A 12,500-nucleotide genomic window follows, 5' to 3' on the forward strand; every position below is an offset into this window, starting at 1 on the left:
GCGAGGCAGGGCGCTGGCAGCAGACCAAGGCACGCTCACACATTTCATGACGTTATTTGACATACGATGACTTCTATTAGGTGAACGAGACCAGATTCCTCTTCCACCCCCCCCCCCACCCCTCCGAATTATCTGCTGAGTACCATTGTCTCATGTTTAATTGTTAAGTAAGGCATAGTGATAAGCATCTGCTCTTTGTCTGTTTTTCTATCAATGCATGATTATTTATTTGCTTGAGATTATTTTGATTGATTCGAATTTACTTATTTTCACCACAAGGAAATAAAAAGTTTATTTTGTTTATTTTTTACTTATTAATAAATTCCTTGTTGACGTTCCAACCTGTCCATGCTTGTCCTTTCCTTCCATTGATCCAGCATTGTCTGACCCGAGATAGACTGGGAGGTAATCACCAAACTAATTGACCTGTCACAGTCGGCACACACCAGCGGTTAAATGCTCGATCACCCTAATTAAGATCTAATCAAGATAAGATTGGTGCTTTGCCGAGGGCGCGCTCCCCGTTCAGGAAGCCACGTGACCTCTAGTTAAACAGAAAAAATTAGACGGTGGACACTGGAACTTGTGGTTAACTGATTGGCGTTTGTGGTTGTAAAGCAACCCACCCACCGTACCACAAAGTTAATTGTGAGCGGCGGTCCCAGGTCCAGCTCTTCCGAGGACAAACGGGGATTAACCCCCTCATAATACACTCGATACCCGTGGCCGTAACAATGTTTTTGAGCGTATTAGAGATTTTTCTTGTTTTATTTTTTTAATGACATGCTAACTTGATGGCTAAATTATACTCTATCAAATGCAGATTTGACCATGATTCAAATCTGAATATGGCCTGCTGGTTGCATCATTACTGAGACTAGCAAGTTGCCCGTGCCTGCATGGGATTCTAAATGAGGTAGAGATGAAGGCAGCAAAAATGCAAATGGAAACTTCTGTCATCGAGCCAGCAAGCTGGGAGCAACAATTCACATTTATTGCCACAACTGATTCAATTTACATGCTCTAATGGCGCGGAGGTGCTCCGTTGTTCGTTCGATACATGTAGCTTTTTGATGCCTGGGTCCGTCCGTAATAAAAATTTGTATCTTGTCAAAGCCAGTGACCAATTGCCACTTCAAAGTAGAATGCATCCTGTGCCGTTGATGAGGACCACAATATAGATTAACTCAGCAATTAAGCCAGCGTGCCAGCACACAATGGCCTACTCTTTTCGAAATACACCGCCGAATCTTTAACATCCATGAGTGAATTCTAACAGATGAGACCGTCAGCCTAAAGTCTCCTTCAAACGATGGTGCACTGCCTGATGCCCAGCCTGCGAAACGCCAGTCTGGCAGTTTAAAGTCAGGTTTGGGATTTGAACCAACTACACGGCTCAAAGGTTAGCGTGCTACCTCTGAGCTACCGTGCCAAATGATAAATGATCAACCAACAATTTTCAACATGATAATCAACCTGTACAACTTTTGCTATTGGAAAAAAAAACCAGAGTTGGTGTCAAAGCCACCCAATGCTCGCCTGTTTATACATTTATCGTTTTTAAAAGACTAGTCTAATAATATTTTTTATAAAGCATTGCAGTGAAGTCTGATCCAAATAATTTTAAAGCAATATATGTATTTGTATATTGTAATCAGTAAAAAAAAGTGTGGTAGATAAAAACATTAGAAAGGAAATAACTTGCACCAAAAACTAACATTTTCACGCTCACGCTCACGCCGGGGGTATCGCTATAGCTCTCCGTTCTTCGAACAGGCGAGCTAAAAATGCATGCATTACATTATGCAAAGTCATTCTTTCTTTCAAACATGTATCACAAGACAATACCGGACTTTCAAAATGGTGTATTCCGCCCCAGAATGCTCGAAACCCCTTAGCGGCATTGTTGTTGATTGGGGCACGTGAACGTATATCGTGTGTGCGAGATAAGGATCGTTACCCAAGATGGCTCACAAACCTTCGAAAAGAAGCCAAAAATACTTGCAAAAGCACCTCAAAGTGTGTGTGTGTGTGTGTGTGTGTGTGTGTGTGTGTGTGTGTGTGTGTGTGTGTGTGTGTGTGTGTGTGTGTGTGTGTGTGTGTGCGTGCGTGCGTGCGTGCGTGCGCGCGCGCGCGCGTGTACTATCCACTGCACCGCTCGCTTGAATTAACAGGAAATGGTAGGAACTCAATTCCTCGCATGCACGGATATTTCTCGTGTTTCTCGACAGTATTTCTGCGAGCCCCATTTGCATCCAGGGACACGGTTATGGTTTACCATTTTGAAATCGCCATCGTTCCGTTTAAATGCCGAAGATGATGTTGAAAAAGACTATTTGAATTACAGATTTTGCGCTCGAAATGGCAGATTCAGATCGAGTGCCTCATCTACCGGAAGTGAGTCGCTGAAAATGTGGAAGGCCTTGTTCGCGTTCATACGTCATTTTGAAAGTCACGTGTTGAGGCATGGGAAAAGGCCATTTGGACCATCAGGGAAATGCTGCTCACACCCTCTGAACAAATACAGTGCTAAATATAAACCCAAGTGCAAGAAGGCAATTTAGGTAGGGTACCGACACACAATGGTCTACCCTGGAATCTTTAGCAGGAGTAAACAGTTTCAGCTCCCCATCTAAAGGACGAGCAGCACCCCCCTCAGTGTAGCTTTGATTCCCGTTCCTGCTTGAGCCGCAATTCCCACGTCCTGCGATTGGAGCGGTGCAACCTTTCTGGATCATGATGCGTTGTGAGCACCCAGAATGTCGGTGAAGAAAATGGACCTCCACACTCATCATCACCCGATTTGGGAACTCTATAAATTGTGTACAAGTATAAAAGCCATCAGCAATGTCATGAAATGCGACGAGCTTCCAACAATGTGGCAACAGGTGAACAGTTCAGGTATGGCGTGATTCACTCGGTTAAGAAGAAGAACAGGGAAATTTGAATACTCGGTGACGACTTAATTGTATCAACAAGGTAAGAGCGGAAGGGCAAGAGAAAAAGAGTGACCGGGTACCTCTTCTACGGCCAATTACCTGTCGAAAGTTTGTCACGGCTTTGATGAGCGGATATGGAGTAAGTAGAAGGATGTCATCAACTGTGTTCTGAGAAGCCAACTGCAATGAAAAGGTCATAGGTAAGTGTAAAATTGTGCGTGGGCCAGGCAGGAGGTTGGGTGGTGGTGTGCAAGTCAAAAAGGAGGTTGGTGAGGGTGATGGTGTGGGAGCCAAGCATGGAACAGGTGGTGGGGGTGTGGGAATCAAGCCAAGGGTGGGGTGTGGGAGTCAAGCCAAGGGTGGTGGTGTGGGAGTCAAGCCAAGGGTGGGGTGTGGGAGTCAAGCCAAGGGTGGTGGTGTGGGAGTCAAGCCAAGGGTGGTGGTGTGGGAGTCAAGCCAAGGGTAGGGTGTGGGAGTCAAGCCAAGGGTGGTGGTGTGAGATGCAAGCCAAGGGTGGTGGTGTGGGAGTCAAGCCAAGGATGGGGTGTGGGAGTCAAGCCAAGGGTAGGGTGTGGGAGTCAAGCCAAGGGTGGTGGTGTGGGATGCAAGCCAAGGGTGGTGGTGTGGGAGTCAAGCCAAGGATGGGGTGTGGGAGTCAAGCCAAGGGTGGTGGCATGCAAGGAAAGCATGAACAGATGATCCGGTATCAAACCTTTGGTGTGCATCCTCTTCGTCACACATACCTGCTCCACACAAGTAACACCAGCAATCCCACCACCAACAACAATGTACTTTGCTGTTCCAGAAGTCATTCCTCTTCTTCACAGATGACAACAACACAGGGAGGGCTCTGTGGTCTGAAATCGAACCATGTGGATTCGGAGCACAATGGGAGGAGGGAAAAATAAATAAATCTTCCCAAAGTGACCTTCAATCGTTAAATAAAACATATTTAACTACAAACATACACACTGTATTAATTACAACCAGGTTGATTAAACAAGGGATGGAAATTTCAGACACAAAAACAACCAACGAAACAAAAGATGGTGGTGGGAGCGTTTGGAATTATCTGAGCTATATAACCACAATATATTATATACAGTATAATGTACACAAGCAGAACACGTTTTCACTTCGTATATCTTATATGTAACCAAGACTAATCCCGTTTGTGGGGAGCAATTGAGGCAGCAATCTGTTGCCTATACACCGCCCAAATAAAAGGATGCATCAGAAGAATGTGTTGCACACATGGAACGGCATCGCACGTCGGGTGGGTACTCTGCCGCGGTAGTAATAATCATAAAGATAATAACATGACCCCTCATAATCATAAAGGGGTTGAACAAGGTGGATACAAGTGCAAACTCTCGATCACAGAGATGGACCCAAAATCTGGAAACCGGGAAAGAAGTGGGCTCGGGGAGGGCTAATGGGGGTAGAAAAGATCATGGTTTTGGATTGGCGACGATCTGAAATGGTGGTAATAGCTGTCATGAACATCTGGAGGGAACAATGAGATTGAAGAGGATGTGGAAGTTGATTCCACAAGTCAGGGGGTAGGGGAAGAGGAACGAATGAGTGGAGGTGAGCCTTGATCCTCGATTTAGGTAGTTTCACCAGAAGGGAGTTTATGGTAGATCGTTGTGTGAGCCCTGCAAAAACTTGAGGGGGACAAAGCAAGGAAAGAGTAGAGTGTGCAAGACGAGAAAGGAGGCGGTGGAAGACAGAGAGACTACCAACCCGTCTGCAATGGTGAAGTGATGGACTTAGCTTCATCTCAGGGCATTCTAATGATCGTGAAGGACTTGGTTTCCATGGCGACAAGATGAGCAAGACCCAGAGGGGAGAGTAGTACTCCATCAAGCTGTGGATGAAAGCTTTGTTGGTGGATAGGAGTTCAGGTGTGCCAAGGAAGGACTTCCTATGATGGAGGACGACCAGTCGGCGGGTCCTTCGGGGAAAGAGAGAGAAAGAGAGAGAAAGAGAGAGAGAGAGAGAGAGAGAGAGAGAGAGAGAGAGAGAGAGAGAGAGAGAGAGAGAGAGAGAGAGAGAGAGAGAGAGAGAGGGAGAGGGAGAGGGAGAGGGAGAGGGAGACGGAGACGGAGACGGAGACGGAGACGGAGACGGAGACGGAGACGGAGACAGAGAGACGGAGACGGAGACGGAGACGAGACAGAGACAGAGACAGAGACGAGACAGAAACGGGACAGAGACGAGACAGAGATGAGACAGAGACGAGACGAGACAGAGACGGGACAGAGACGAGACAGAGATGAGACAGAGACGAGACGAGACAGAGACGAGACAGAGACAGACGAGACAGAGACAGAGACAAAGACGAGACAGAGACGAGACAGAGACGAGACAGAGACAGACGAGACAGAGACAGAGACAGAGACGTGACAGAGATGAGACAGTGAGACAGAGACAGCGAGAGTGATTTATCAGGATTGAAAGACATATTCAAAGTGTTTGACCAACTTGTGATTTATTTATTTATTTTCCAAGATTTGAAGAGAGGGAACAAGCTGCAGCCAGCCTGTCATCATAAAATATACAAAGAGGATTTTCCAGTCAGAGAGATCGAATTGATGAATATCAGGAACATCACTGGGCCCAGAACACTTGACCGCCTTGAGGCACTCGAGCCTTGACAGGGAGACGAGATGAAAGTCTTTGTCACTAGATCCTGTTCAAAAGGACAATTTTTGGGGGGTGACCGGTGGTGCGGTCCTCTTGGCTATCCCTATCCCTTGACACCAAGTTACATCGCCTGCGATGTAAGAGTGCGGTTGCTCTGAGGGCAGGACCTCCCCAAGTGGAAACAAATTTGTGCACCAAGGTGTTCACATGTCACGTGTGAAGGGGCCATCTTTGACTTAAGTACAAACTGCAACAAATGAAGGCTGACGTCATAATAGAGCGTCACAGACATACTCGACCGACTCGTCAGTACTGTACTCGTATTGCCTTGTGCCTGGGAATTGTGTTAAAATTGTGTTTTAAATGGGGAATCTCCACTGCACATCCTCAGCTGAGGGATCTGGACAAGCACTGACAAAGACTTAGTATCAGGAAGACCAAATGTGGTGGCGCAAACACGACGGGCATCTGTTTGGAACAACCAACATATTCACATATTGTAGCACACTGACACCGAAACCCTTCCACACACCGCCCAGTCAACCTGAAACCAATTTTTATTCGACTCGTAGCATCGATTGTGGAATAAACAAACAAACAAACAAACAAACAAACAAACAAAACACGTTTTTATCTTACAAATCGCAGCCCTTCGCAGATCGTACCGGAGAAGGTGAAAAAAAAAACAACGTGACAACCATTTCATTTCCGGTGTGAACTTGTTGTTGTTGTTGTTGAAAATAATTTAACGTTTTTCCTGAAAACATACTTAATTCAAACAAAGACTGAAAAAGAACTGAATAATATGGTCATTGTGGTGAATTAACGTGAATCAAGGGACATGACGCGGGATCACATGTTGTGCGTCTCGCGTATAAGGGGATGTCTCTCTGCGGCACGAGGGATTGTCCCCGGGGCATTGCTATTGACATCGGCTGTCCACTTGATGCTCGTTAACTGAAGGTGCTCATTGACTGGTGAGAATGGAGATTATATCGAACTCCGTGCTTACGCGGATTAGTCTGCAATGGTTAACTGCACATGTATACGTTTCTGCTTATGTACTCCTAGCTGAACCTGTATTTCCTGGTGTGTCCACAGAAGCGGCTCCAATCAAATGGAATAAAGCCTAAACTCTGAAGGTTCATCTCTCGCTCTCATTTCAATTTATTCCATTTAATTTTCTCGGCTCTCTCAACCAAAGATGGACAAGATCTACAAACCAGAGAGGTTCGACGCAGACCCAAACACGACTGACGCAGAAATGAAATGGTCACATTGGTTCTGCTCCTTCTCACACTATCTGACCATCATCGCGGAGGAGCTGACAAATTTGCCGCTCTCGTGAATCATGTCTCGCCCAGCGTGTACAGGCTCTTCTCGGGGTGCGACACTTACGAAGCAGCGATTGACGTACTGCAGGCGCTCTACGTGAAGCCCAAGAACGAGGTATACATACGACATCTTCTCAACACACGCAAGCAAGCAGCCGGGGAGACAATCGATCAGTTCCTGCAAGCTCTGAATCAGCTGGGAAAAGACGGCAGCTTCCGGGCCGTAAGCGCCGAGCAACCGAAAGGAAGCGACACGGGAGGCATTCATCCAAGGACTCAGATCAGCCCACATACGGCAACGCTTACTAGAGAAAGCGCAACCCACTCTTGACAAGGTAGTCGATCAGGCTCGAGCGATGGATACGGCTCAGCAGCAATCTGAGTCATTTGGGACACCAATGCTGCTCATGAACGCTGCTACGATGGGAACCCAAGGAACCCCACTGGCACAGACACAGCCAGACATGAGGGATGGAGAAACACCCGAGGAGCCGGATACCCAGACCTCGTCAAACTCCTCAGCAACTGCTCCGGTCGGTAAATGCTTCTTTTGTGGGTACAAAAGGCATCCTCGTCAAAAATGTCCCGCCAGAGATGCCACATGCATGAATTGCGACAAGAAAGGGCATTATGCCAGGGTATGTAAATCTACTCTAAGGAGGAATAAACCCACTTCTGCGGCTCTCTACTCGCAAAATAAATTGACTGCAGCCTCTCCGGGGAATCTATCCAAGGCTATCATCAACGTGCGAATTAACGGGCATATGGCTGAGGCTCTGGTTGATACCGGTAGCTCTGAAGGTTTCGTCAACAGCTCGCTAGTGAAGGGCAGGAAATGGGTAATCCACCCGACTGACAATACGGTATGCATGGCCGCCACCTCACTACAATCCCGCGTACGAGGGTACTGCAATGTTGAATTGGACGTAAAGGGTACACGCATCGGGATGTAAAGGTGCTGGTGCTTCGTGATTTGTGCGCAGACGTAATTCTGGGTCATAATGTCCTCAAGCAGCACACGAGCGTCGAAATACCCTTTGGAGGAAGCAAGCCTCGTCTAATTTTAAATGCGCTGACCACCGCGGAGGTGACGTCCCCCAGCTGTTCGCTAACTTGTCGCCGGTCTGCAAACCGATAGCGATCAAATCGCGGCGATATACCACTGCTGACATGAATTTCATCACTTCAGAAACCAAGCGATTACTGGAGGAGGGAATTATAGAACCGAGCGATTCGCCATGGCGCGCACAGGTGTTAGTGACCAGCAGTCAGAACCATAAGAGACGGATGGTTGTCGATTATTCCCAAACGGTCAATCGCTTCACCCAACTCGACGCCTACCCCCTGCCGCGCATAGATGAGATGGTCGAACGCGTGGCCAATTATAAGGTATTCAGTACCATCGACTTGCGGAGCGCCTATCATCAAATTCCCATCCGAGAGGAAGACAAACCGTACACTGCATTCCAGGCAGGGCGGCGCCTCTACCAGTTCAGAAGGATACCATTCGGTGTCACGAATGGAGTAGCTTGCTTCCAACGGGTTATGGACGACATCATCTCAGATGAAAACCTCGAAGACACTTTTGTTTACGTGGATAATGTCACAGTGTGCGGTAGGGATCAGAGGGAACATGATAGGAATCTGGACAGATTCTTGAGCATTGCTGGAAAATATAATCTGACTCTCAACTACGAGAAATGCGTATTCTCGGCAAGGTCAATTGACCTTCTCGGCTACACGATAGCCAACGGCACAATTAAGCCTGATCCTGAGCGATTGCGCCCGCTCCGTGAGCTTCCACCACCTCAGGACTTGCAGACAATGCGCCGGGTGATCAGGATGTTCGCTACTATGCAAGATGGATTTCGCAATACTCCGAGAAAATATATCCCCTAGTGCATTGCAAAACTTTCCACCAGATGCCGCTGTCGTGAAAGCTTTCCACGATCTCAAGGATGATATCAGTAAGTCCGTGGTTTTATCGATCGACAGCTCGGTGCCCTTCGTGGTGGAAACCGCACGCTTCCAAATCACGCCATAGCTGCAACACTTAATCAGTCTGGGCGGCCGGTCGCTTTCTTCTCGAGAACTCTCTCTAGAAGCGAGCAGAGACACTCGGCAATAGAGAAGGAGGCGTACGCCATCGTCGAAGCGCTGCGTAAATGGAGACATTATTTACTGGGAAACCACTTCACGCTCGTTACGGACCAACGATCCGTGGCTTTCATGTTTGATGGGAAAAATAACGGGAAAATTAAGAATGAAAAAATTATGAGATGGCGGATAGACCTAGCCTGCTACAGGTACGACATTGTTTACCGGCCCGGGAAGGAAAACCCTGCTGCAGATAACATCATCCGGGTCTACAGTTCTGCAACAATCAGTCAGGCTTTGCACGCCCTCCATGTGTCTCTGTGCCACCCAGGGGTAACCAGGATGGCACATTTCGCACGCAGACAAAATCTTCCCTATTCTGTTGAAGATATTAAACAAATGAATGCTTCATGCCCTGTTTGTGCTGAACTAAAACCCAGATTCTTTGGCGCGGCATCTGGCTGACTGATCAAGGCTACTTCCCCTTCGAGAGACTAAACATCGACTTCAAAGGGCCCCTGCCGACCGAGACAGACAACAGATACATATTCACCGTTGTTGATGAATATTCAAGGTTCCCTTTCGCGTTTCCGTGCTCGGATATGACCTCGGGCACTGTCGTAAATGTCTGTCTGACGTCTTCGCTATGTTTGGGAGACCTTCGTACATACATTCAGACAGAGGGCCGTGTTTCATGTCGGCCGGGCTAAAACAATTCCTATTAGAGCACGGCATAGCAACTAGTCGAACGACGGGTTACAGCCCACAGGGGAACGGGCAGGTGGAAAGGTATAATGGAGTTATTTGGAAAGCCATAACTCTGGCGCTGAAATCGAGAGGACTGGGCCCCGAGCGATGGGAGGTTGCTCTTCCTGACGCAATGAATTCCATACGCTCTTTGCTCTGCACGTCCACAAATGCCACTCCTCACGAACGTATGTTTACTCACCAACGACGTTATGTTGACAGTCAAACGGTGCCCAACTGGCTGACCCACCCCGGTACAGTGTTCATGAAACGCCCGGTACGACAAAGCAAGTATGAACCGCTGGTGGAGGGGGTCGAACTCATTGACACTAATCCAAAGTATGCTCATGTCAGGCTCCCGGATGGCAGGGAGACCACTGTGTCGGTTCGCCATCTGGCTCCCGCCGGTACTCCTCCCGCCGGTACACCACCTCCTGGCTCTCCTCCTTCTGACATTTCCAGGAACTCCGCCAGGCGACAGGGCTGCCGTGTTCCCCCGAGGGCGATCGAGGAGTCATCCCCGGCACAAGTCGAGGCTCACCAAGAGGATCGGGAGTCTCCCTCAAGTGAAACTGCCGTTTACTCCCGGAGAGGTCGACGAATAAGGCCCCTCGACGACTCAATCTGTAAAGGGGATTATCGGCATTCTCGCTGCTCATGCTCCTATATGCCCATTATATCATATATCGATGCTCATTTCCATGCTCCTACAACTCAAAATAATCACTGCTTGGCATGTATGCTCCTGTAGATCTATTAGTCCGCGTTGCTTGAAATGTATACTCCTATAGAGCTAAAGCAATCATGGTGTGTAAGATGGGCCCCTAGTTACATTTTAAAGGTGAGGAGAATGTGGTGAATTAACGTGAATCAAGGGACATGACGCGGGATCACATGTTGTGCGTCTCGCGTATAAGGGGATGTCTCTCTGCGGCACGAGGGATTGTCCCCGGGGCATTGCTATTGACATCGGCTGTCCACTTGATGCTCGTTAACTGAAGGTGCTCATTGACTGGTGAGAATGGAGATTATATCGAACTCCGTGCTTACGCGGATTAGTCTGCAATGGTTAACTGCACATGTATACGTTTCTGCTTATGTACTCCTAGCTGAACCTGTATTTCCTGGTGTGTCCACAGAAGCGGCTCCAATCAAATGGAATAAAGCCTAAACTCTGAAGGTTCATCTCTCGCTCTCATTTCAGTCATGTTCTACACAAATCTGAGGTTTGATTATTTTTTCGAAGGACACCGTCGTCACAGACTCTTTAAACTTCTCTTCAATCGAGAGGTTGAAACTTCCGGTGTCGTCACCATCAGGAAAACGCTTCCATTGGTCTGTTCGTATCACGTGACAATGGAGTGTTGTTGTTTTTTAAATGTTTAATTTTAGCGTAAAACACCAACCTGGAATGATACTTTGCAACCGCTACCTTTGTTTTTTTTTCGGTCTTTGCGACCGATATTTTTTTGGTTATATAAAATACCAACTCCGAACCGTCATTTCACGGTCGTTTCGAACTGTCAACGGTTTCCGGCACACACGAAAATAATATTGTTTATTTCATTTCGTTGAATCGAACAGCAAACATTGAACGTGCAGGAATGAGGGACCACGGGAGGAGAGTTCAATTGCTTGCGTCCACTTTCACAACTTGTCCTGCCGTGGACGATTCATGACGTCCGTCGAAAATGGAATTTTAATCACGTGACCCAGACACCACTAAACCCCGAGTTCTCCAACAACCTCGAATGAGCTAAGATCCTCGTCCTCTTAATGATGACGTCATAAAAACGAATATGACGTCATTTTGATGTATCAGGTTTGCGATAAATTAATTATCTGTGCTAATGCCCGGCTTGATTCCCGCAAACAAAATTCAAACAGCTTGCCGAGTTTCGGAGATGATGGTATAGGCGATTTCCATTAGCGGCGATATTATGACGTCAACTTTTTTTTCTCCGAAGAATTTCCAAAATCGGAGATGGTTACTGCCTGCGCGTGGGCTTTCTGCATATACATGTCAAGTTTCACGAAGATCCGATAAAACTCTGGGTTGTGAAACAAAAAAAATGTCAAAAAATAGGAATGACGTCATAAAAATTGATATGACGTCATAGTGATGTATATCGTTTGTGCGGTAATTCATCTCTGCTAATGCCCTGTTCGATTCCCGTTAACAATTCAAAAAGCTTGCCGAGTTTGAGATAATTTTTTCGGCGATTTCCATCAGCGGAGATATCTTGACGTCATAACTTTTTTCTAGGAGGAATTTTCTAAATCGGAGATGGTTACTGTCTGAGCAGGGTATTATATATATATATATATATATATATATATATATATATATATATATATATATATATATATATATATATATATATATATATATATATATATATATATATATATATATATATATATATATATATACCAAGTTTCAGTAAGTTTCGATGAAAACTGTAGGCTGTGAAACAAAAAAGTCCACAAGAACAACAACGTGAGTAAGACTTCGAGATCCTCCACGAGGATCTAAAAAATATGAGCAAAATCTCTTTCACGAAACTGTTCATGAGACCATGAGACGAAGCATCATTGGCTGAGAGCACGGCTGTGCTGCCCTCTGCTGGTTATGGCAGGAATTTGTAATTTCTTCATGGCGCCGGAGATAGCTCGCCTACTCTTCATGGAAGGACACCGTGGGATCTTTAACGTCCACCAACTCGTGCCGACA

At 46.6% G+C, this 12,500-nt stretch overlaps 1 protein-coding gene across 2 annotated transcripts in view; it reads right to left on the bottom strand.

Moving 5' to 3' along the window:
* Positions 1 to 6,385, bottom strand: part of PYROXD1 (pyridine nucleotide-disulphide oxidoreductase domain 1) — a 28,725-nt gene extending 22,340 nt beyond the window's left edge. The window contains exons 1-3 of one of the 2 annotated variants that reach the window (XM_085897943.1): positions 6,254 to 6,385; positions 3,683 to 3,796; positions 3,039 to 3,119 (exon numbers count right to left, since the gene is read on the bottom strand). In XM_085897943.1, the coding sequence (XP_085754069.1) occupies positions 3,039 to 3,119; positions 3,683 to 3,751 (150 nt within the window). In that variant the 5' untranslated portion in view covers positions 3,752 to 3,796; positions 6,254 to 6,385. Of the gene's footprint in view, positions 1 to 3,038; positions 3,120 to 3,682; positions 3,797 to 6,227 lie in introns of both variants that reach the window. The other variant, XM_085897935.1, reaches the window with a different exon arrangement.
* Between the last annotated feature and the right edge of the window lie 6,115 nt (positions 6,386 to 12,500).

This window comes from Eptatretus burgeri, chromosome 1 (genome assembly GCF_056783735.1).
Source record: "Eptatretus burgeri isolate ZD-2024b chromosome 1, Ebu_testis_v1, whole genome shotgun sequence".
NCBI classification, from domain to species: Eukaryota; Metazoa; Chordata; class Myxini; order Myxiniformes; family Myxinidae; genus Eptatretus; species Eptatretus burgeri.